Genomic DNA, 26,198 nt, shown 5'->3' with positions numbered 1-26,198 from the left:
AGTCAGTTAAGTGTCTGACTTCGGTTCAGGTCATGATCTCACGGTTGGTGAGTTCGAGCCCCGCGTCGGGCTCTGTGCTGACAGCTCTGAGCCTGGAGCCTGCTTCAGATTCTGTGTCTTCTCCCTCTCCCTCTGGCCCTACCCTGCTTATGCTCTGTGTCTCTCTCTCTCACGAATAAATAAACACTTAAAAAAATTTAAAAATTTTGTCAGGAGGCACTGAGTGGGTTCAAATGTGTGTCTTCATCGAGCCTGAGGTGCTCCTTCAACAGCCTTGGAAGGAGAAAGTGAGGAAGACGGTGGTCAGCTTAACACTCCCTGACAGAGAAAGGAACGGCCACGAGAAAATGTGGTGGGTACAAACCTGTATCCACTTGAGGGAGCAGACAGGATAGTAGAGGTCAAGCTAGAGAAAGAAAGATAGACATTTCCATGCAAACCAGAGCAGGAAGTTTGGAAATGGGAGTTTTCAGGAAGACACGGGAGTGTTATGAAGCAGTTTCCATTGTCTCATTGACAAAAGCCAACAAGTGACAAAAGGGCTTTTCATGCTTATTTGATATCCCAGAGAACCACTTGAAGCAGGCGGAGGAAGTTTCTGGAAACCACTGACAAGCTTCAAACACCTTAGGAAAAGCAGTTTGGTGAGGTGGACTCATTCACCTAACCTGCAGATGACCAGGTGAGAGGATGTTGTGGTCTCCATTTGACAGGTGGGGGCTCAAGGCTGGGTGAAGGTCATATAACTAGGAATTGGAGAAGCCGGAATTTGAACCCCATCTGGTTCTGAAGTCTGAGTCTTTTCCCTACACAGGTGCACAGGGCCATATCTAAATGTTTATGTCATCTTGTTCTCCACTGGCACGGAAGTCTGTTAGAGACTGGTGAGTGAATAGTCTATGTTTTGTTGAGATGGTATTTATTAAGAGTGAGGAGTCTGTATCTAGCTTCATTTTTGTGTGTGTGGATGCCTAGTTGTACCAGCACCATTTGTTGAAAAGACTATCTTTGTTCCATTGTATTGCCTTTGCTCCTTTGTCAAAGATCAGTGGACTATATTTATGGGGGACTATTTCTGGGTTCTCCATTGTGTTCCACTGATCTTTCTTTCACCTTCCATTCATCTTTCTTTCATTGTCTCTTCTTTCACCACAATCACACTGTCTTGATTACAGCTTTATAGTAAGCTTTATATATTTATATATATGGATACTATAAAGCTTTAAGTAGCTTTGTAGTAAGTCTTGAAGTTAGTTAGTGTCATTCCTCCAAATTTGTTCTCCTTTAATCTCGTTTTGGCTATTCTGGGTCTTTTGCCTCTCCCTCTAAACTTGGGAATCAGTGTTGCTATTAACAAAATAACTTGTTGGGATTTTGATTGGGATTGCATTGAACCAAAAGATCGTATTGGGAAGAAATGACATCTGTACAATATTGAGTCGTTGTCTTTTTTATTTTATTGAAGAAATTTTTTTAATGTTTATTTTTGAGAGAGAGAGACAGAGTGTGAATGGGGGAGGAGCAGAGAAAGAGAGGGAGACACAGACTTGGAAACAGGCTCCAGGCTCTGAGCTGCCAGTACAGAGCCCGATTCGGGGCTCGAACTTGGGAATGGCCAGATCATGACTTAGGCAGAAGTCGGATGCTTAACCAACTGAGCCACCTAGGTGCTCCCCCCTCCCCCCCCCTGCCTTTTTAATGTTTATTAACATCTGAAGTAGGCTCTGAGCTGATAGTAGAGAGACCCATGCAGGGCTCGAACTCATGAACCGCGAGATCATGACCTGAGCCGGAGTTGGCACTTAACCGACTGAACCACCCAGGCACCGAACAATATTGAGTTATCTTATCCATGAACGTAGAATGTCTCATTATTAGTTCTTTGATTCTGTTTGTCATAGTTTTATAATTTCCCTCATAGATCTTGTGCATATTTTGTTAGCTTTATACCTAAGTATTTCATTTTGGGGGGTGCTGATGTCAATGGTATTGTGTTTTTAATTTCAAATTCCACTTGTTCATTGCTGGTATATAGGAAAGCAATTGGCTTTTGTATATTAGCTTTCTATCCTGGAACCTTGTTGTAAACCAACGTTTACAGCCCTGTCTTTCTATCGGTTAGGCCTCGTTGCAGCTATCCCTACTACTTGAGGTGCCCTGAGCATGGCCTTGGACTTGTAGGGCTCTGTGCCTCTTCTCACAGGTTATGCTGCCTGTAGTGCCCTTGCCTGTTGTCTCTGCCTGTTGAAACCTTACCCACGGATCCAGAACCCAAGCTGTCTGAATTCCCTGGGGATGCTCTCCCAACACCCCTCTGCAGAATTGCCTCTCTCCTCTGGGTCCTGGTGATGCGTTGGCTCCCGTCTGGACTCTGGCACCTTTCGTGCCCCGGCCTGTATTGGAGCAGCTTGTTTATTAGCACTCCTTCCTCCGCAGGCTGCCACCTCCCAAGGGCAAGAACGGGGATTTACGCATCGGCCTCTGAGGGCCTAGGACAGACAGCACTGTTCATGCATTCAGGAACTCAGCCACGGGTAGTCGAATGCAGTTTGAGCATGCTGAGTTGCCATGAAGCCGGGCCACTGGGAGGTAGTAGCCTTAGGGACCTCACTGTCTTAACTTGTTTGGGAAACCTTGGAGCGTTCACAGAATAGAATCCATTACTGACATTTCTTTGTGGTGCACATCGCCTGTCGCTCAGGGGGCAGGGAAATTAAATCCATGCAGTGAGGCTGGCCTTTAACTAGTAACGTCCTCTTGACTGTTGTCACCACTGCACAGCCTTCTGCGATGTCCAGTCTCTGCTCAGGCCCTCGATGGGAGAGAGCCCGAGGGATGCTGATCACATTTTCTTTTAAAACCACAGGTGTGTGGCTTCCACTTTCTAACTCTTGGAACTTGCTGGCTTCAGGGTCTCAGAAGTGATGCCCTGAGGCTGGCTCTGCAGTGCCTGTCAGTCCCCAGGATCCATCCTTTGTCCTTGCTGAGCTGGCTGTAGTCTCTCTCCCTGCACCCTGACACCACTCTGTCCTCCTGGTTCCTCTTGACTAGATATACTTTTCTGATCAAAAGCTGCTGGTTTCCAGAAGGCCGATTCTGTTTTTAAAAAGAGTTGATTTGGAGGACAATTTATTTTAGGTCTGTTGAATTTGATTGGACTTCACCTTCATTGTTATGTATCCTTAGCAGCTTAAGATTAGTTTTGGGAAAAAACAAAACAAAACAAAAACCCCCGAACAACAACCAGTTCAATCTATTTTGTGACAACCTGTGTGACTAATTAATGCTCTGCAGCACACTGTGAAATTTGCAAGGCACCACACAAACGCCAAATCATCACACATTCCCTGTTTGAAACTGTCGTAGCAAATTGAACATCTGTATTACGGTAATACACTGCATTAGTAAATGGAACATCCTTTATTGATTCACCTTGTTAAGCGGGAAAATAATCCTTATGGCTTTATAAACCTCCTGTAAGTTCTAGTAGGTGCCATTTTGAACATGACTTTAATTGAATAAATGAAGCCGGGTGTCAAGCATTTAATTGGCCCTTCTCTCGCAGCTGGCTCAATCAGTTTTGGAACGATTGTTGATGATGTAACTCAACAATGATATGACACTGACATAGTGGCTTAGATGCTCTTGGTCTTTGGGGAGGAGGGGCTGGTTGGGCAGAGTTCATGCTTAATAACTGACTAACGTCACTGTAACTTGGTCTTCATAGAGTTTTCTACTTAAGTTCTTCAAAGAGCAGAGAGCCATAGGGAAGAAGGTGGTAGCAGCTTAACCTGATTGGCCCACAAAATTGGTTTCAAAGTCATGAACCTTACATGAATGTTGGAGTGACTTTTGTTTTCTATTCCATGTCATTTTCCTCCACATCTTCAGCTAAAAAGATCTGACTGGGAAGGTGCATCGTTTTACTGTGTGGCTTCTGGACCCCTCAGGGTTGAGAAACTGGCATAAAAATGGCAATTTGGGGTGCCTGGGTGGCTCAGTCAGTTAAATGTCTGACTCTTGATTTCAGCTCAGGTCATGAACTTGCAGTTTGTGAGATCAAACCCCATGTCAGCCTCTGTGCTGATGGCATGGTGCCTGCTTGGGATTCTCTCTTATCTCTCTCTCTCTCTCTCTCTCTCTCTCTCTGCCCCTTCCCTGCTCATGCTCTCCCTCTCCCTCTCTCTTAAAATAAATAAACATGAAAAAAAGTTTTTAAAAAATGGCAATTTAATAAAAGGGGGTATAAAAAAGATATCAGAGGGGAAATTGTGTGGTACATCCAGACAGTGGAATATTATGTAGTGCTAAAAAGATTTTTGAGATCTCTAGCCATGAGAAGACAAGAAAGGAATCTTAAAGGCATATTACTATGTGAAAGGAGCCAGTCTGAAAAGGGTTGCATACTGTAGGATTCTAACTATATTACATTCTGGAAAAGGCAAAAGTATAGAGACAGTAAAAAAAAAAAAAAATCAGTGCCAGGGGTGGAGCAGGGGTAGGAGGAAGGGGTCAATCGATGAAGACCAGAGAATTTTTAGGGCAGTGAAAATACTCTGTAGGATACCATAATGAGAGATGCATGTCATTACACATTTGTCCAACACACAGACTGTATAACAAGAGTGAACCCTAATATAAACTATAGATGTTGGGGGACTATGATGTGCCAGTGTAGTTCCATCAGTTGTGACAAATGTTCCCGCAATGGTACAGATAGCGACGGTGGGGGACACTGTGCGGATGTGCGGGCATGGGGTGCCTGGGAAGTCTGTGCACCTTCCTCTCAATTTTGCTATGAACCCAATAAAACTGCTGTAAAGAATGCTCTTAATTAAAAAATAAAAAAACACAGGGGCGCGTGGATGGCTCAGTCGGTTAAGTGATGGACTCTTGATCTCAGCTCACGTCATGATCTCACGGTTCGTGGTATTGAGCCCCGAGTCAGGCTCTGTGCTGAAAGCACAGAGCTTGCTTGGGATTCTCTCTCTCTCTCTCTCTCTCTCTCTCTCTCTCTCTCTCTCTGTCTCTCCCTCCCTCCCCCTCTTGTGCTGTCTCTCTTGCATGCACTCTCTCTCTCAAAATAAATTTAAAAAATTAAAAAAATAATAAATAGAAAATAAAACAACAACAACCAAAAAACAATCAAAGGAACTTTGGTGTTTAAATGGAATCCTTAAACAAGGAAAGGAGGGTTGCCCAGCAGGGGGGCAAGAGGCAGAGGCCATGACTGGATTTGCCTTTGGAGTGACCACTCAGTAGGATGGATCAGCGGGGGACACTGAGGCAGGGGGTCAGGTGAGGTACTGTCATGGTCTTCTGTGCATGGTGGCCTGGACCCTGCTGGCATCTGGGGCTGGGTAGGAGGGCATGGGGCCCATCACGAGGTGGCAGGTGGAACTGATTTGGTGCAGCAGCATGGAGTGGGGGAGGAGGAAGGCGTCTATTAGCTGTCACTTGGCCCTGTGCTGGGTGTTTCTGTCCGATCCTCATCAGAACTTGTCAGCCACCTCAGGTGATCAGTTTGGGCAACTCTGATGATTTTGGGGCTCAGTGAGGTTGAGGTGTTCCAAGGTCACCCTTAGAGTAAGTAGCAGGGCCCATGTCCGAACATGGAGTGGGCAGAATCCACAAGCTTCAGGGGCTGTGTAGCCTGGGGTGGGGCGGGGCAGGAGTGGTTGGAGGAGAGATGTCTCTTCCTTCTGTAGATCCAGCCCCAGAGCCTCCTTATTCAAAGGCACCCCCGCCACCCCATATTCTAACAGCTGACTCATTTCTGGCCTCTGCGAGAGAGCACTGTCCTTGGAGTCCAGTGGCCCAAGGGTGGACCCACCTCAGACCCCCCCCCCCCCCCAGCTTGCTGCCTTCAGGTTACTTTACCTCTGAGAGCATTGGTGTCCTCAGAAAAACGCAGGTGACAGTTTCACTGTGAGAAGGGGAAAAAAAAAATCATGGAAAAAAAGCCGGGGCCAAGCCCGGTGCTGAGGGCAACGAGAAGATGGTGTGTTTGATGGCCTTCCATAATGTTGGATTTGACTAAGTGGGGAGTTCTGAGTTGCAGCCCATAATTGGACCTTGAAGGAAAAAAAAATGTAATTCTTGGCCATCGAATTTGTGAGCAGTGTGGTGTGTAGTGTGTTTTGCCCAGTAGCATTGGGACACATATATCTCGTTTTGGAGCCGGCAACGGGCCATCTGTGAAGATCTCTGTGAAGTCCCCTTCAGGTGAGAGGGGTCACTCTGTCCTGCTCAGTGCTGTCAGAGAACACAGTTCTAGAGCTATCGCCCGCGTTACCCACACATCCTCCTCCTTTGCGCCTCTCTGGAGGTCGCATGATGTTGAAACCGCCTCTCTGGTGGCCTCGTGGCCGTGTGCACATCATCATTTTCTCTTGGCTTTCTCTTTAGTTGTGGCTGTTTACATACAGGAGGCCTGGTGGGCCACCGAAGATGTGCTGCGAACCTCTGATCCTGCCCGAGAAGGTCTGATGAAGGTGAGGGCATGTAAGTTTACATGGATATTGCAAAACAGGTTTCAAGTCACTGTGCTTATTATCGTGTTAATAATCGAAAGCAGTCTCCCTTTGTGGATTAGTCTCCTAGGGCAGAAACAACTGGAATGTATGGTCTCACAGTCCCCTGAGGCTACAAGCCTGAGGGCCACGGAGAGAATCTGTTCCACGCCTCTGTCCTAGCTGTTGGTGGCCTCAAGTGTTCCTGGACTTACAGACGGTCATCTTCCCTTGGTGTGGGTCTGTGTCTGTCCAGGTCCCTCCTTTCTATATGGACACCAGCCATATTGGATCGGGGCCCACCCTAATGACCTTGTCTTTTTTTTTTTAACATTTTTTTTTTTAATGTTTATTCATTTTTTTTTTGAGAGGGAGAGACAGAGAGGGAGCAGGGAAGGGGCAGAGAGGAGACACAGAATCCAAAGCAGGCTCCAGGCTCTGAGCTGTCAGCACAAAGCCTGATGTGGGGCTTGAACCCACGAACCACGAGATCATGACAGCCGAAGTCGGATGCTTAACCGACTGGGCCTCCCAGGCGCCCTCCCCCTACCCCATGGCCTCATCATCTTAACTTGATCATCTGGAGACCCTATTTCCAAATAAATCACATTTGCAAGTTAGGACTGCAACATCTTTTCAATCTGGAATATCCTGCCGGTAAGAAAAAAGAGTAATAAATGGTCGTGTGCAACAGACATCTGGCTATTGGCAAATCTCTCTTATCTTCCTTAGTGGCCCCTTGTGTCTTAGTTTTAAAACTTTAATCGAAACGATCTCTCTAGTGTGTAGGAGAGTTCTGTGTATTGCATCCAAGTGCTGTCTATTGGTGCTTACCGTGAGTCAGACATTGTGTTAGGTACTCACCTGTGTGTTACCTCAGACTCTGTGGGGATAATCTACTTTTAGAATCTTAAAGGTTTTGGTTTTGCAGATGAACACATTGAGGCTGAGCCACACAGCTAGTAAGTGATTTAACCAGACATAAACTCTAGTCTCTTTGAGATCGGGCATGGAGGTCTTTGACGGGCTGTGGTTTTCTAGAGCAGTTGTAAAGCCAAAACCTAGGATGGCAAGGGTAAGGGCAGGTGCCCCAGCAGCTCCTCGGAGTCCCTGTGGCAATCTCTCCACTGAAGTTTGGCTCGGGCAGAAGCTGAGGAAAAAGGTAGTAACTAGTGAAGAATTTAGACTGTTTATGTCACGTCTGCCTGTTTTCATTTGATTGGCACACTTGTCTTCATTCCGTAGGTGCTTCTTGGCAGTCTTGAAATGGTGGATGTGTCCACAGTCCACGTGATCTCCCTCATTGGGTCCTGTAAATACTAAATGAATTATCAGTATTCTTTCAGGTTTGGTTTAGAAAATGAGCAGATAAATGTGTACTCTAAATTGCACCCTTTCAAAGTATATAATTGAGTGATTTTCAGTATTTGCACAGAGTTGGACATCAGTCACCATTACTTGATTCCAGAATGTTTTCATCACCCCAAAAGGAAACCCCTTACCCATCAGCAGTCACCCCTCATTTCTCTCTTTCCCCAGCCCCTGGCAACGAATCTGCTTTTTGCCTCTGCGGATTTGTCCATTCTGGACATTTCACATCCATGGAATCATACACTAGGTAGTCAGTCTTTTGTGTCCGGCTGCTCTCACGGAGCATGAAGTCTTCAAGGTTATTCCACACGGTAGCACGTGTCAGACCTCATTCCTTTTTGTGGCTCAGTATTATCCCACTGCATGGATAGACCATGTTTGGTCATCCATTTATCTGTTGGTAGACATTTGAGTTGTTTCAGTTTTTTTGGCCATTTTGAATAATGCCACTATGAACATCTGGGTGCAAGTTTTTGCGAGGACATATATTTTCAGTCATCTTGGGTATGGACCTAGGAGTGGAACTGCTGGTAAGCGGGACCACCTTACATTCCCACTGGCAACGTCTGAGGGTGTCCATCTTCCCATGTGTCCCTGATACTTGTTACTGTCTTTTTTTTTTTTTTTAATGTTATCTATCCTACCCAGTGTGAAGTGGTATCTCATTGTAGTCTCGATCTGTATGTCTCTGGCTAAGGATGTTAAACATTTTTTCATGTACTTGTTGGCCATTCATATATCCTCTCTGGGAAAATGTCTATTGAAATCCTTGGCCCCCTTTTTATTTAAAAAAAATTTTTTTTTAATGTTTATTTGTTTTTGAGAGACAGAGACATGGCACGAGTGGGGGAGGGGCAGAGAGAGAGGGAGACACAGAATCCGAAGCAGGGTCCGAGCTCCGAGCTGTCAGCACAGAGCCCGACGCGGGGCTCGAACCCACGAGCTGTGAGATCATGACCTGAGCCGAAGTCGGACACTCAGCCGACTGAGCCACCCAGGTGCCCCTCCTTGGCCCCCTTTTTAATTGGTTGGTTGGCTTTTTACTGTTGAGTTGTAAACACTTTTTCATATATTCCGGGCACAAGTCCTTATTGCATACATTGCAGATACGATTTGCAAATACTGTTTCCCAGCCTGTGAGTTGCCTTTTTCATGCCTGCCCCCCTCCCCAGCTTTATTGAGGTACATCTGACATAAACGTTGTGTAAGTTTGAGGTGTACAACGTGTTGATATGATACGCATACATATTGCAACATGATTCTCACCATGGCGTTAGCTAATGCCTGCATTCCATTATATAACTGCCATTTTTTGGTGATGAGAACATTTACGATCTATTCTCTTAGCAACTTTAATATAATACAGTATTATTAGCTATATATGTTATCATGCTGTGTACTAGATTCCCAGAACTTATTCATCGTACAGTTGGAAGTTTGTACCTTTTGACCAACATCTTCTCTTTTCTCCCACCTCTAGCCCCTGGTCACCGCCATTGTATTCTCTGTTCCTAGGAGTTCGGCTTTTTCGGATTCCACACGCACGTGAGATCATGCAATATTTGTCTTTGTCAGACTTCTATCACTTAGCATAATGCCCTCTGGTTACACCCAAATTGTACACAGCAGGATTTTTCAGGTCTGGTTTTAACTGACTGAAAAGATAGTGTTTTGAAAAGGGTCCCACCGTCCCCCCCCCCTCCCCCCCAAACTGGCAAGTGGCTTGAGATTCAGCAAATGTGTGTGGGGGACCCAGTGGGGTGGCCTGGTGTACCCGTTTGTGTTTCTATGCTGGTCCCTTTCCACAGGTGGGCCAATGGTATTTAGTGGCGGGGTGTTCTGAATGCCAGGAGGAGTCTGATTTGCTCTTTAAATCATTTTTTTTTTTGTTTTTGAGAACAAGAGTGGTCACTTCTTCCATGTGTCAATTCTTCTGTGTTTAGATGAAGAAAACCCCAAATTTTCTGAAAATGTGGCCTATGTTGTGAACAGAAAGAAGCTTGGATGTTACTTGCACTTAATGAATCATGTTGTAAAGATCTAGCTGTCCCCAACTGTCTGTGGATAGTTTCCCTTTCCATTTGTAGAACTTCAGGTCTTGACATTTATCTATTTTTTTCTTTTAATCACATTTTGTTTCTTAGCCAGCTCTTCTTTGTAAATTACCAAAAAAAAAAAAAAAAAAAGGTTAATGTTCTTTCTGTGAACATAATTAGTGGTCCTAATTGAGGGATTAGAATTGGATCTCAGTTTTGTATTTTCAGAAACGTTTCTAAGTCAGAATCACATGTCACCCATTTTTTTCCCCCTGTAATGAAATTGGATGAATTAAGTGCCTTTTCTTTTTCTCCTTTTTCCCCTGCCAGTTTTTGATTGGATATTTCCCTTCTGCCAGATGCAATCTGCTTTTCTCTTCTGGCTTTCCTCTGAACTTTTTGGCTTTGTAAGTTGAAAAATACAACCTCCCACATCACCCCACTCAGGTTTTGCGTGACCAGCTAGTTACTCTTAAAGTCTGAACTTGATTTGGCCTGCTACTGTCTGAGATACAAAGTTGGGGTGGCTTCTCAGAGTTAAGCTGGTGTGGTTTTCACAAAGCTTTTTCTCATTTAAGATTTGGCTCCAGATGAGGGTGAACTATTTTACATTCTGGACCAATTAATAAGTTTATTGGCACTGAACACTTTGTGCCATTTGCTAGGGTGCTGCAAGCTGCCTTGTTTTTATTATCAGAACACTTGCAAACAAGTGTTTTTTCCCCCTCCCCTCCCCCCAAAACAAGTGTTTTAAGGCCCACTTAGACAATCTTCTCCCTTGACCGCTGGAGGAAACGGAGGCTCAAAGAGGTTGGGTGTTGCTAAAGAGCTCCCCACAAATCTAGGCTGTAAAGTCAGTATCATAGATGACGACGATGATGGTGATGATGGTGATGATGGTGATGATGGTGATGATGATAAAACTTTAAGGGGTAAAGTATTCAATATAAAACTAAGCATAGATACTTATGTGAAACTTTCCCAAAGTCTTAGTTCTTTTTCTTTTTTTAAATGTTTATTTATTTTGAGAGAGAGAGAGTGCACACAAGTGGGGGAGGGGTAGAGAGAGAGAGAGGGAGACAGGGAATCCCTCTGCAACTGTCAGCACAGAGCTGGACTCGGGGCTCGAACTCATGAAACCGTGAGATCATGACCTGAGCCGAAATCAAGACTTGGGTGCTTAACTGAGCTGCCTAGGTGCCCCTGCCAAGTCTTAGCTCTAATGCATGAAGATGCAGAAAGGAACCATGAGCTGGGCTATAGCAGGTGCACTGGCCTGGGACTCAGAAGCTCTGGCCTATTTTGAGCCTGCCTGTCTCTGGCAGAGCCCTCATTCAGCTGTCATAAGTCCTCTTTGGAATGAGGCACGGAAATCAATACATGTAGTCACTTACCCTCTTTGAGTTTCAATTTCCTTACCTATGAATCAGGACCTTCCTGGCGTGTGGTGACAATGGAATGGGAGCTTGTGGGTGGAAGTCACGGCCCAGTTAATGGCATTGCTGATCTCGTGGTGACGCATAGGACGGGGTGACCAATACCCACACACGTAGGCTGTCACATAGCGGTCTTGTCAGAGTGCAGTGCTTTCTGTTCATCGATAGTCGATTGGGTTCATCCCGAGTGTTTGCTGGTGGTTGCCTGGAGGACTGCAGTTAGGACTCTGACCGTATCCGGACTCAGTCGCACAGACTGGGATCGATTAGCTATGTCTGCCGTGGGTGTAGGAGTGGGACGCCTCTGTTTATGCCACGTATTTGCCACCTGTGGGCTATACAAATGCAGAAAATTTTAACAGGCAGAGGAGTGTAAAGTCATTTTGACTTGTTAATGCTAAAACTCTGTGTGGGCCTGATCTTGACCACACACAAATGCCTCACTTGTGACATTGTGATGGGCAAGAAGTGGTTTCATGTTATTGCCTTAGAACAAGATGAGCCACAAGATGAGCCTTGACTCCCAGTAAGTCTCTGAGATTGGGACTCTAGTGTGTGCTCCAAATCTATCACATCACAAGCCATTGAAAGTCGTCCGCTTTTGGTGTAGCCATTGATCTTCCCCAATTCTTTATCCTCCTTCTGAGGGTCAGAATTCTGGGGCGGTTGTTAAAAATGGAGGGTGGGATGATTTCCAGACATGTCTAGTCAAACTGCTGAAATGGCTTGCCTGGCCCCCTCCAGAGGTAACTTCCTGTTTTGTTGACCAGCAAAGGATCGTTCTCTCTTTCTACTTACATTCCACATCTGTGGCCCTGGGGACCCAGGAGGCCCCTCTGGCACTGCCCCTCACTCCTGGAGGCCGATGGGTGCGAAAGGTCAGGGTTGTGAAAACCTCTGTGAGAAATTATGATTCACAGTTTGGCTCCTGAGCACGGAAGGAATCCTGTAATGATGGCGCACACACCTGGCCCCGAAGCGTGGGTTGATTCCAAGTGCAAAATTTATCGCGTGTGATTTTCCTCTCTCACTTGCTTGTTCTTTCTTTCTTTTTCTCCTTCCCCTTGCCCCCCCCCCCCCCCCACCTCAAAGGTTCAGTCATTCGGGGAAAGGATTGTGCTTTTCATTCTCAACGTCGTTATTTTTGGAAGATTGGAGAGAAATTTGGATGATGGGGACATGTTTTTTTTACCTCACCCTGTGAAGGAGCAAGCGAAAATTCTGTGGCGGGATGGAGCAGCTGTTGGGTTTTACACAACCAAAAGGAAAGGTAAGGGATACACGTGGCCCTCGGGGTGAGGGAGGCTCTCGATGTCTGCCTGCTGCGGAGGACCCCCCCTTAGCACAAGTGTTCCTTGGAGAGAATCTTCTGGCACAGGAAGTGTTGCTAATTCAGCTGTCCTGTAAATAAACCCAAGGTATGGATTTCATTTTCTCAATTCTCAGTCTACTGGCAAATAGGGTGAAAAGTGTGTCCTTTTGATTCGCAGGCATTGCCATGTCCCTCATAAAATGCTTATTGCTGTTAATGGTGTAAAATGACTTTGCAAGCACAGTGCTCTTCATTTCTTTTCTTTAATGTTACCAATTAGCTGTCAGGAAAAATACCATTGCTAACAGCTGACATGTGGCGAAAAAAACACACTGGATGCCAAGATTTATAGACATTACCTCAGAAGAGGGGGAGGTCGGCCATGATAATAAGGTTAGGGTAAAATACTGGGACTTATTTTTTAGGGGCTGTGACAAGAAGTGAGTGTGATACTAGGACCATTTTGCCTCAGGGATTTCTCTCGTCTTTAAAGTTGCTTTCTTTAATAGTTTCTTGAATATTTAAAGGCTGTCAACATCTCTAATCCAAATGGTCCCAGCTCTCTTCTTTAGTTCTTATTGAGTTCTAAATTTTAGCAAGAATGAAGTTTCCCAGGGAACCACCACAGAGGTGCTATTCTCTTGAGTTAAGTGTTTTTCTCAGGGGATCGAAAGGCTGATTGTGGTATTGAGCTACATTCATATTGTGTGTTTGATCCACCTGTCCAGGATGGAGTAAATCTGCATTTCTCCCTTTTTTCCCCCCAGCTCAGTGTGAGATGACCAGTTTCCCATGCAAACAACTCCTTTAGTTAATTATTTGTCAAGGTCAGTCATACACACTTAAGCACCTGTGTCTTTCCGCTCCTTTGCTCACCATAGCCATTTACTCTTGGATTTCAGTGCACCATTTTGCTTTTCCAAGTGGCTCTGTTCTTTAGTCATTTATTTTTGATAGACCAAGGGATCCAGAGAATAATTAAAATGGAAGGGAAACTTTTTGTAATTAATTCCTCTTTCACTTTCTAAACATTTTTTAAAACATTTATTTATTTTTGAGAGACAGGGCGAGACAGAGCATGAGCAGGAGAGGGGCAAAGAGAGAAGCGGGGGGACACAGAATCTGATGTAGGCTCCAGGCTCTGAGCTGTCAGCACAGAGCCTGATGCGGGGCTCGAACCCATGGACTGTGAGATCATGACCTGAGCCGAAGTCGGACGCTTAACCAACTGAGCCACCCAGGTGCCCCCCTCTTTCATTTTCTAATAAATGGCTGGTCTTAAATCTGTCACAGTATCATTTGTGCCATAGACATCCTACTCATAGTGAAAATGGTTAACAGATCCCACCTTGATGTGTGAGAACCACAGCAATGGGGTGAAAGGAGTGTGTGACCTTCTCTCTCCAGCGCCTTCTGTTGCACCTTGTAGCAGCGATAAACCAGGGCGTCGTTTTGTGAGGATGAAGTACAGGTTGGTTGTGGCTGCCTCGTTCTTCCCAAAGCAGACCCAGACCTCAGAGTGAAGGGGAGGACCTTAAGATGTCAAGCTGAGTCCGATGATCAGACTAAAGTGCTTGGATTTCTGCTTCCTCTTCATTTTTGATGAATTCCACGAATTTGGTGGAAAGTTCTCTGAAGCTGCTTCCTGGGTCATGTTGTTTTCATCCATGAACTGATCTTTTAAGTGGCAATTGACTTTTAGCTACTCAACAATTTATTGCGTTTGGGAAGTACCAAACCAGTATAAAATCAAATAAAGAAAATACAGACTTCTGGTATACATTGCCAATTAAAACTTTTTCTTTTTTAATTTTTTATATTAATCAGCAGAAAAGTTTCATTTCTTTTAAGGACAGACAAACCACATCCAAGGCCTTAACTTACAGACACAAACCAAAGTAGCCATTTAAAACATTAGTTATTGAGGTACAATACCTACACTGGGGGACAATGCTTCGCCATCTGAAGCTTATATCACACTTTGCTTGATCGACAACTGAACTCTGCTGGTGTTTGGGTGTGGATGAAGGTAAGAGGGTATCTGCAAAACCAAAGGAGAACAGCTGTGTTCCACAAGTACTGAAACATTTTAGACTGCATTGTGGGGACAGGTTTCACGCTGAACGGAAGAGAGGTGATAAAAGCTATGTCCCTCCCCTAGGGCATCAGGCTGTCTTGCAGAGTGCCACAGCAGAAAAGCGGACCTCCCCTTGCTTATGCTCAGTGAATTCTCTGCAGACCTTCGCAGCTGGTTTACCGGAAAAGGCATTCGTCCATCAAGTTCATAGGGATGGCCATCCACCATGAAAATTCACTTTGTAATCTCCCCGACATTGGCCTTCCTGTGCCATGGCATCATGGACTGCCTCAATGGCCTCATTCTGCTCAAAGCATTTGGTTCTGTCTTCAGGAGACAGCTTCTCTGTTTCAGAAAGAAACTGTTTCAGGACTGACCCTTCTCAAACTCCAGTTTGCCTTGGTTATTGGCCACTGAATGTATAAGTCTGATGGTACCACAGGGGTTCCTGATGGTCTGCTTCATGAAGTACACCTTAGATCTTTTTTTTTTTTTTTTTTTTTTAATAACTGCCGTTGCTTGATTAGCTTAGTTTTAGAGAGAGAATAAAACTATTTCTGTTAGAATAATTATATAGATACTGCCCGCAGCAATATATGAGAGTCATTAAATATTTTAGTCCATTTCTTTAACCGGGCCATTTGCTTATTATTGAGCTTCATGGTTTCTCCACATGTTATAGATGTAAGTTCTTTATCAGATAATGTATTGGAAAACATTGTCATTTTGGCACAACAGTATTTTTCAAAGAGCAAACGTTTTAATAGTTTGATGAAGTCTGTCTTACCAGTTTACCACTTTTCATTATTATTCAGTTCAAATATTTTCTAGTTTACGTTGTCATTTTTATGAGTTGTTTTAAAGTGGTTTTTAATTTCCAGATATTTGGGGACTATTCCAGATGTTTTATTTATTTATTTATTTATTTATTTATTTATTTATTTATTTTTTGGTTTCTAATTGAATTGTTGCAGTATGAGAATGTAGTCCGTTACATTTTAATATTCTAAAAACTATTGAGAGTTGTGTAATGGCCCAGTATATGGTCTATATTGGTAGACATTCCCTGTGGACTTGAAGGAATGTGTGTATTCTGCAGGTATTGGTTTAGCGTTCTGGAAATGTCAGTTGGATTAAGGTGATTGATAATATCATTCAGATTTTCTGCACTGTTACTGATATTTTTTGTCTAGTTCTATCAATTTCAGAGTTTGTTGAAGACTTTATGATTATGAATTAATCTTTTTCTCATTTTAGTTCTATCAGTTTTTACTTTATGTGTTTTGAAGCTTTGTTATGAGTCAAATCTATATTTATAATTGTTCTACCCATCTGATGTATTGACCATCTTATTGTTTTGAAGTTCCCATTGTCTTCACTAATATCTATTATAAAGTCTATTTTGTTTGATATTAATATATAGCCACTTCATTTTTATTATAGTTACTGTTTGCATGGAATACATTCTTTGTAGCTTTTTATGTTTAGTCTGTTTATGTCTTTATTATTTGAAGCATATATTTTATTGACAGCATACAATTGACTCTTTGGTTTTAAATCTAGTCTTAAAAGTGCCCCAGTGCTTTTGGGACACCTGGGTAGCTCAGTCAGTTAAGGGTCCCACTCTTGATTTCGGCTCAGGTCATGATCCTGGGTCGTGGGATGGAGGCCCACATCTGGCTCTATGCTGAGCATGGAACCTGCTTGAGGTTCTCTCTCCCTCTCCCATTGCCCCTGCCTGCTAATGCGCGAATGCGCTTTCTCTCTTTCATCTAAGAAAAATAATGTCTATGTTTTGATTGGGATGTTAGTCCGTTTACATTTATTTATTGATTTGGTTGTACTGAGGCCTTTTGCAGTTTGTTTTGTGTTTTCTGTTTTTTTTTGTTCCTCTGTTCCTCCTTTATATCTTCTTTTATTTTAATCAGATGTTTTTTAGTATTTCATGTTAATTTCTCTGTTGGCTTTCTAGTTCTATATTTTTGCATTTTAAATTTTTTAGATGTTGCTCCAGGATTACATATACGTCTTAAACTTTTCCCAATTTACTTAGAGTTAATATTGAATTACTTCAGGTAAAATATAGAAATCTTGCAAAGGTGTATTTTTGTTTACCCCTCATTTTATTTACATAGAGTATTGTTATATATTAGATCTGTTTATTTTATAAACCTATCAATGTTGATTAATAGTTTTTAATAAAGTAGTTATATCTTTTAGAGATTAAAAAATAAAAGAAAAATATAGTTAAAATAGTTACATACTTACCTTTAGGAAAAAATTTTTTAACATTTATTTATTTTTGAGAGAGACAGAGACAAAGTGTGAGTGGGGGAGGGGCAGAGAGAGAGGGAGGGAGACACAGAATCCAAAGCAGGCTCCAGGCTCTGAGCTGTCAGCACAGAGCCTGATGTGGGGCTCGACCCACGAACCGCAAGATCATGACCTGAGCTGAAGTCGGACGCCCAGCCGATGGAGCCACGCAGGTGCCCCATTTAGAAAAATGTTTTTAATATAGGTCCCAGTTGCCATCCAGTGTCATTTTTCCTACAGGCTAAAGTACTTCTTTTAGAATTTGTTGTAGTGCAGTTCTGTTGGCAACAAAAAAACAGTCTTTGTTTACTGAAAATATATTTTATTTCATGGGCATATTTGAAGGATAGTTTAGCTGGATATAGAATTATTAATGAAAGCTTTTTTTTTCCTTCAGTGCTTTTAATATGTTTTTCCAGTCTCTTCTGGCTTTCATAGTTTCTGGTGAGAAGTCATCCAGTTATTTATTGTTATTCCCTCATACATAACACATAGTTTTTCTCTGACTGCTTTTTTTGTAGTTTGACAGTGGTATATCTAGGAATGATTTTATTTTTGTTTATCTTTTTGGGGTTTGTTGAGTTCCTTGAATCTTTAATTTTTCACCATCTTTTGGAAGTTTTTGGCCATTATTTCTTCAATTTGTTTTTTATGCTGCTTTCATTCTTCCTTTCCTGGGGTTCTAGTTGTATGTATGTGAGGTACTTTATAATGTCTTATAAGTTGTGTCTTAGAGGTTTTGTTCATTTTTCTTCAAACATTTTTCTCTCTTTGTTGGGTAATTTCTACTGGTATATATTCAAGTTCATCTGCTGTCTCCAATTTGTTGTTGAGCCATTGAAAATTTTTAGTTATACTTTTAACTCTAGAATTTATATATTATTTTGTAGTTACCATTTCTCTGTTGAGATTTTCTATATATTTCCCTTTAATTTTTTGAATTATTTTAATTCTTTGAATATATTTGTAAAGCTGTTTTGAGGCCTTTGCAAAATCCAACATCTAGGTCTATTTAAAGTGAGTTATATTGACTGCCTTTTTTTTTTTGGTCCTGAGTATGGGTCACACTTTCCTGTTTTCTTCATGTTGAATAATTTTTAGTTGAAAATTAGATGTTGCAGCTATAGTATACCAATATTATAGCTATTGTGTGCGTGTGTTTTCTCAGGATTTTTAGATTTTTGACCTAGTAGTCATTCAGTTTGCCTGGATTCAAACAATAGACTTTGTCTCCTTTGTGATGTGCAGCTGCTAACATCTGTTTGTTTGACTTCCTGTGGCTGTTTCTTTAGCCTAGCCCTGTAGGGATCTTCCCTGTGGCTGCAGATTTGGTGGTCAAAGATGTGGATTTAGCTTACCTCTCCTGAGGGTTTGTTGTTGTTGTTTTTTGCTTTTTTTTGTTGTTGGTATTTCGTTGTTGTTGTTGTTGTTGTTGTTGTTGTTGTTTTTCCTGCTCCTGCTGGTTTGGGGCTCTGTACTTTCACTGTTCAAGCCCATTTGGCTCCAGCTCTCTGCCACTTGAGCTGCCTCAGTTGAGGAATGTTTATGGTTGAGAAAAGCATCAAACTCACAGATGATTTAATCCTGTGTAGTTCCATTTTTTTGAAAGTGGATATCTTTCTGGTCTTTTGACTTTTTTCTTGTTGGGTTCCCTGGGGGCTCCTTCGCTTATGTGTAGGTCAGCTATAAGCCAAGGATTTGGGCAGTTGCTCAGAATTTGAGTCTAGCTCATTCTGTCGTTCTCCTGCTGCTAGGTCTTTCCCTTTAAATTCCCAACTGCTTTCAGGGGCACCTGGGTGGCTCAGTCGGTTAAGCGGCTGCCTATGGCTCAGGTCATGATCTCACTGTTCGTGGGTTTGAGCCCTGCATCAGGCTCTCTGCTGTCAGCACACAGCCTGCTTCAGATCCTCTGTCCCCTTCTCTCTCTCCTCCTCCCCCGCTCCTACTCTCTGTCTCTCTCAAAAAATAAACATTAAAAAAAATAATAAAATAAATTCCCAACTGCTTTCCTAATTCCAAATCTGATCTCTGACACTTTAGCTGGTAGCATTTCAGCTTTTCCCACCAATGTTTTCTGTAGCATTGGGGGTTGAGTTACTCATGCCCAGGAAGCTGCAAACTCATAGGTCTTCCCTATCCCAGTCACAATTTCCTGAAATTAAATTCTCCTCTGGCCCCTATGTGCTTTTGGGTGCCCTGTGGTATCTTTCAATGATTTCTTAAATACATTTCTTAAACAGTTATTACATGTGGGGATTTGCATGAGCATTTCATTCCACCACCGTTATCTGCTGGGGACTCTGTTCAGGTATGGATCATAGAATTTTTTTTCCTATCTTTCCCATGTCTTTCTATAATCTGAGAGAGGGATTTATTTTGATAAATTAAGAAATGATTGATACCAGCAGCATCCAAGTAGGCCAAAAAACCCCATAATTCAGAAAGGGAATAGATCTATTTTATTGTGCTTTATTATTTGCACACGTGATTTACAAAAAATCACTGGCAGATACATGTGGAGTAGCGGACTACAGGAGGAGTTTGTAGTCACAAGTTCAGAACGGTTGTTTCGTCAGTCTCGGCTTTGTCTTCGGTGCTTGTCGTGTGGCATTATGTATGGTTTTCGTGTTGGTGCTTAGGGTATGGGCATAGCACATGGCATCCTTCTCAACTTTGTACCGCTACAATGTCTCTTCATGAGATTCGATCCTTTGGATTCAGAATATCTGTTAATTTAGCTCAAACTGGGCTTCAGTGTATAATTTCATTCTGAGAGGAAGAGAAAGTGTGCAGATTCATTGCATCAGTTGGATCACAGGGGCCAGGGTTCACCTATTTAAGCATCTGACTTTGGTTAAGCATCTGCCTTCGGCTCAGGTCACGATCTTGAGGTTTGTGGGTTCCAGCCCCGCGTTGGGCTCTGTACTGACAGCTCAGAGCCTGGAGCCTGCTTCAGATTCTGTATCTCCCTCTCTCTCTGCCCCTCCCCTACTCTCTGTCTCTCTGTCTCTGTCTCTGTTTCTCTCCAAAATAAATGAACATTAAAAAAAAGTATGCATTGTTTCTAGGCACATTCTTGGCACATACTTTTAAGTATTTAAAAAATTTATCAGACAATAAAATTGACCCTTTTTTTGGCTTTACAATTCTATGAATTTTGACTTATGTATAGATTCATGTAACTACAACCATAATTCAAATACAGAACGGGACGGCTGGGTGGCGCAGTCGGTTAAGCATATGACTCTTGATTTTGGCTCAGGTCATGATCTCACAGTTGTGACATTGAGCCCTGCGTTACACTCCATGCTGAGTATGAAGCCTGCTTACGATTCTCTCCCTTCCTCTCCCTCTGCCCCTCCCCTGCTTGTACCCTCCCGCTGTCTCTCTCTCTCTCTCTCTCTCTCTCTCAAAAAGAAAAAAAATACAGAATAAAATCCACCATCCCTCAAAACCTCTTTCATGTTATCCCTAGTCATCCGCTACCCTCCCTGCCACCACAGGAAATCCCAGCAACCACTGCTTTGTTCTCCATCACTATAGTATTGTCTTTTCTAGAATGTCACATAATGGAATCATATAGTTTATAAAATTTTGAGACTGTTTTCACTCAGCATAATGGCTTTGAGATTCATCCAAGTCCATGTGTAGATCAGTAGTTTGTGCCTCTGTATTGCTGAGGAGCACATTCAGTTTGAAACAAGTGCCTTTGTACAGACCGAATGAGATCTTTTCAGGTAGACCTCTCTTTGGGACCATTTTCTTTACAGGCTGGTTTGAATTTCTCCCTTCATTTGGCCGTTCAGTGATTGCCTTTCTTAAGAAATATTGACACTTCAGCCATTTCACTATTTTATGTCGAAATTCTCCCCCAGCCCCAGATAATCAAAACTAATGAGGTTTTACTTTAACTTCTGTTCTCAAACCACTAGTCCACAAGACTGTTAGCATTCAAGGGAAGAAAATACCAGACTGTAAGTGGAGAGCTGGCCAATTTAAGGCCGAGCTGGGAAGTATTTTGCTTTTGTATAAAAATCTGAAAAGAACAGCTTTATATTTCAGATTCCTGAAAGCCCGACGCTAATGCAAATCATAAAACCAGGAGCGGCACTTAAAAGCATTAAATTAGGTGATTTGCAATCCAGACAGGCATGGGGGACGGCAGCGATGCCACGAAGTGGCCTCGGCTGCCCTGCTCCTCGCAGGGGGGTAGGGGGGTGGAGCTTCTTCCCTTCCCCCTCCCCCAGACGCCCAGTGCCCCAGGCACCTCCTGCGGGGTTGTGTCATCAGGCAGGACCCCCTCGTGCCATCTTCTGGACTTCGGCGGAATCATAAGTAGCTAAAGTGGCGTGCGTGGCGAGAGCGTGGTGTTGGTCCAGGTACTGACGCTGCTGCCCGATGAGACACGGGCTGCTGTTGTGAGGAATGGGGGTCCCCTCGTGCGCCTGAAGATGGGGTGTTGGAGTCTGCAGGGAAGAGCACGGGACACAGCCTGCCTTCTCATGCTGGGATGTGTATCAGCGGCTGCTGCACGTTTATCCTTGCAAACAGCTTCCTTCACACACTTACGTCTCCTGCTTCCTCTTTTTAACTTTTTAAAATTTATTTGTTTAGAGAGAGAGGAGGGGCAGAGAGAGAGAGAGAGAGAGAGAGAGAGAGAGAGAGAGAGAGAGAATCCCAAGCAAGCTCCACACTGTCAGTGCAGAGCCCGTTGTGGGGCTCAAACTCATGAACCGTGAGATCATGACCTTTACCAAAATCAAGAGTTGGACGCTTAACTGAGTCACCTCGGCGCCCCTCCTTCTTCCTTGTAACCTTGACTTGAGTTTGCCATGATGCCCACTGGGCCTCTTCCTGTACTGCCTTAAAGGGCCAAGATCTATTGTAGTCCTAGTTTTACTTTATTTTAAGTTCCCTCAAAAGAATCAGATTGGTCCAGCTGGCCTGTGGATTGGTTTCTTGTGGACCATGGGTCCACCTCTCCTCTCAACTGACTGTGGATGGGTGGACTGGCTTTCGTGGTCTAGATATGGCCACCTAGCCTTCGTTCCTTAACTGAGGCTGGGGCAGGGGCCGTTTTAAAGGACTGTGGGTTGGGTAGACACCCCATCATAATCCATCCTGTTTATGAAGGCTTAGTCTGGCCTGGATACTTCCGGTCAAGACCACCAGGCAGCCCTCCATTACTGCACAGAGGATCATGCGTAACAGATGGCATGCTCCAGCACCCGGTTTGCGCTGCTCATCTGTTATGGGCTCCAGGAACCCTCAGGCTCCGTCCAAGACCCTGCATCAGAAACCCGGATGGTGGAGTGGGGCCCAGCAGTCTGTCTTAACAAGCCCTCCAAGTGATCCCATCGACCCTCTGAGGTTTTAGAACCACTCATCCAAGGCATGCATTCTCAGTGGGTTGGTATTGCCCCCAACAAGCTAAACCATTCTTTCTTGGGGAGCAAAAGAATCATAGCTAATACAATGGTCTGTGGCTCTCCAAACCTCAACCCAACAAAGCCTTATTCCTTGGTATTTAATTTGGTGGGGGGGGGGGGGTTGGCGATTAGGAGGAAATGTCTCTGAAGGCTCGTTAGGTTGGTGATAATGAGAAAATATTCGATCAACGCTGCTTGAGGGTGTATACCTACGAGAGGAACTGCTAGCTGTAGGTGAGTCATACCCTCCGCTTCCCCACGGGGCGCATAGCTGTCTTCCAGAATGGCTGTACGCATGTATGCCGTCACCTGCAAAAAGTTTTTGTTTCTTCACGTCTTTATCAGCATTGGTATTGTCCAGGTTTGTTGTGGTTGCTGATCCTGTGGCTACAAAATATCATCTTATTTTAAAGCCTATTTTCTGATTGTTGTTCGTAGATAGAAATGCCACCTCCATCTTACGTGTTGGTCTTACGTCCGCTGACCTTGCGAGACTTTCCCTCTTAGTTTTATAATTTCTCGGTAGTTTCTTTTGCTTTTATCATTTTTCTGTATTTTATGCCATATGGAATGGATAATGTGCAGGGTCCAGTGTAATGTTGAACTGGAGTGGTTCTTTCTCCTGTAATCTATAAAGGAGGCGAATTACTGATACAGATTTTTTTTAAGTTTATTTATCTATTTTTTTATTTAAAAATTTATTTATTTTAGGAGAGAGAGAGGGAGACAGAGAGTGGGGGAGGGGTAGAGAGAGAGAGAGAGAAGGAGCGAGAATCCCAAGCAGGCTCTGCACTGTCAGTGAAAAGCCAGACATGGGGCTCGAACTCATGAACTGTGAGATCATGACCTGAGCCAAAGTTGGATGCTTAACCAGCTGAGCTACCCAGGCTCCCCGGATACAGATTTTCTTATGTTTAACAGGACAGACCTGGGCAGATGCTTCATAGCCCCCACAAATGCTACTTTGCAAAAGGAAATGCACCAAGAGCAGCATTGCTTTTGGCCAGGCACTTGGTTATTTTGTGCCTTGCGGCCCCACATCATTACTTTCCTGGTGCCCAGATCTCAGTTCTCAAAAACAGCCGGCAGCGGGGATACGCTGTGACTGTTGTCTTGCCACCTGCCTGTTATATCTTCCTTCTGACAAATCTCTCTCTTTGAAGCAGATACAGTTTCTTCCATTACTTTCTGGCTGCCTGTTGCTATCATTTGCCCATGGTGCACCATCTGTGAATTCTGTCTTAGGTATTCCAAGAATTCACTCCTGTCTTTGTGAAGTAACCCTCCTGGTCTTTTTTCTGTGTTTTGTTGGGTGTGTATTTTTAGTGGACAGTCTGTTGGCTTCACATCGTTCAGTCTGTTAGGTTTTGTCTCCTTCTCTCAGAGGTATCTTCTTCAGGTCCTCCCAGGCTGTTGAAGGTAAAGTCATCATTATGTGCAGTGTTAGTTCATGCCCCTTGGTCATGGTTTCATCATAGATACCTTACCGGTCATGCATATCTTCAGGAACAGCCAGGGTGGTGAGCAGAGAATCCAGCCCCTTACAGCGATCTAAGTTAACTTTGTGTATCCTGTTGAATTCAGTTTGTTAATACTGGGTTAAGCTTTTTTATTTTATGTTCAAGAATGACTGTTATTTTTCCTATCCTTGGCCATTCTTTCTTTTTCCTTAAAAAGTTGTACTATACTCATAGATGAGGCTGGAGAATATTCTCTCTTTGTTCTCTGGAAGGCTTTCCTCTGGAAGGTTGGTAAGAAGTTCTACCAACCTAAGACAGAAGTTAAAGCCACCTGGACTGGTGTGTTCAGTGTGGGAGAGGTTGAAACTTCTGATTCCATGTTTTCAATGCTCATAGGACAAGTTAGTTTATCTGGTTTCTTTTATTTTTTTTTAAATTTTAGTCAGTTTTGGTGGGTTGTTTTATCCTAGGAATTTGTCCTTTTCCTCTCTTTTTAAGTTTATTGGCATAGTTATTGTATTCTCTTACCTTCGAAATTTCTGCCACATCCATAGTGATATCTTTAATTCCTGATGTGCTTTATATATGGGGTATTCATTTTTTCTTACTTTAGCAACTCTTTTTTTTTTTTAAATAGTTCGTGTTATATTTTTGTGTTCTATTTTATAAATTTCTATCCTCCTTGTCTCCTTCCCTTTATTTTCTTTGGGTCTCTCTTCTCTTCTCTTCTAACCTTTTAAATTCTGATGCTTGGCTTGTTAATTTTCATCTTTTCTTGTTTTTTTTTTCCTGTCAGCATTTATGGTTAAAATAATCTCATCCTACTGCCATTTTAGCCAATTGGGTTGGCCATTCTTTTTTTTTTTTTTTTTTTTTAAGTTTACTTATTTATTTTGAGAGAGAGCATGACATGAATGGGGTAGGGACAGAGAGAGAGGGAGAGAGAATTCCAAGCAGGCTTCATGCTGTCAGCGTAGAGCCCACCATGGGGCTTGAACCCATGAAATGTGAGATCATGACCTGAAGCGAGATCGAGAGTCTGAAGCCCAGCCGACTAAGGCACCTGGTCGTCCCTGGGTTGGTCATTCTGACTGGTTTGTGCTTTACCATAGTTTTTTTGTTTGTCTTGTTTTGTTTTGTTACTCCCACCATTTACTATGAATTGTGGACTCAATGGATATGTTCCCATGACCTTTTTTTTCAGGACCAGTTATCCTCAGGTAAAAGACCTTTCTGGATATTTAAACTTGCCTGAGAGAGAGCATCTTTATTCCAATTTTGAACAGTGCCCATCTGGAATATGCTTTACTCTTCTAAGTGTTGTTAGGTATAGACAACTTGTGTAGCCATTGAAGGCAGTTTTGGACATGGAGCAGCCAGAAGGAAGGAAGGGGACACCAGAGGTCTTGGTTCTTGACTCTGTTCTGCCATCAGTTACTTTGGTGGTGTGGGTTGGTCTGAATTTGCTGTGGGATCAATAGACTCTTTGTGAGCTGAGGAGAGGTAGTTGGGCAATTGTTACTGACAGAAAGGAGCCAAGCCCTTTGTGTGTGTGTGTGTGTGTGTGTGTGTGTGTGTGTGTGTGTGTGTTCACCTTTCTTGACCCTGTTAGCTGTCATGTCTGTAAAATGGGTAGAATGAATAAAATCACTGCTGGGGTTCTTACCAACCATTCCATGTTATGTGGCATGATTTCCTTGGACTTCATACTCTGATTATGAGTGGAGAGTTCATTGGCCTACAGCAAGCTCATTGCCTGTGCCCCATGCCAAGCCAAGCCAAGCCAAGCCAAGCCAAGCCAATTCTTTGGCTTTGGGAATTGATGTTAGAAGAAAGATTTTATTTGACTGGCTTGAAGGTGTGATTGGCCTTTAGAAAGAGCTGTTGGAGTGCTTTTGTTTCTTCTGCCCCCTAGTCTCCCCCAGCTTTTCATTTTGAAATAATTTTAGATTTATGGAAGAGTTGTAAAGATAGTTCAGAGAGTTCCTATTAAATACCCTTTTCCTACGTCCCCTTGCTGGTAACATCTTATGTAACCACAGTAACCACAGTATAGGGATGAATACTAAGAAATTAACGTTGGTTAATTTTTTTTTTTTTACATTGGTTAATTTTTCAGCAATGTCCTTTTTCTCTTATGGGGTCTGATCCAGGATACCACCTTGCCTATATTTTTCGTACCTCCTTAGTTTCCTCCTTTAATCTGTAACCATTTCTTGGGTCTCCTTGTCTTTCATGACCTGCACACACTT

The 26,198-nt window shown here is 43.2% G+C and overlaps 1 protein-coding gene across 3 annotated transcripts in view; it reads left to right on the top strand.

Annotated features, from left to right (window-relative positions):
• Positions 1-26,198, top strand: part of LOC122221671 (protein FAM169B-like) — an 88,381-nt gene that overhangs the window by 42,429 nt on the left and 19,754 nt on the right. For all 3 annotated transcript variants that reach the window (XM_042941107.1, XM_042941105.1, XM_042941106.1), the window contains 2 exons: positions 6,409-6,494; positions 12,448-12,625. In XM_042941107.1, the coding sequence (XP_042797041.1) occupies positions 6,409-6,494; positions 12,448-12,625 (264 nt within the window). The remainder of the gene's footprint in view (positions 1-6,408; positions 6,495-12,447; positions 12,626-26,198) is intronic.

This window comes from Panthera leo, chromosome B3 (genome assembly GCF_018350215.1).
Source record: "Panthera leo isolate Ple1 chromosome B3, P.leo_Ple1_pat1.1, whole genome shotgun sequence".
NCBI lineage: Eukaryota > Metazoa > Chordata > Mammalia > Carnivora > Felidae > Panthera > Panthera leo.
Note: the sequence above shows the minus strand (reverse complement) of the source record. Positions and strands in the feature narration are given on the sequence as shown.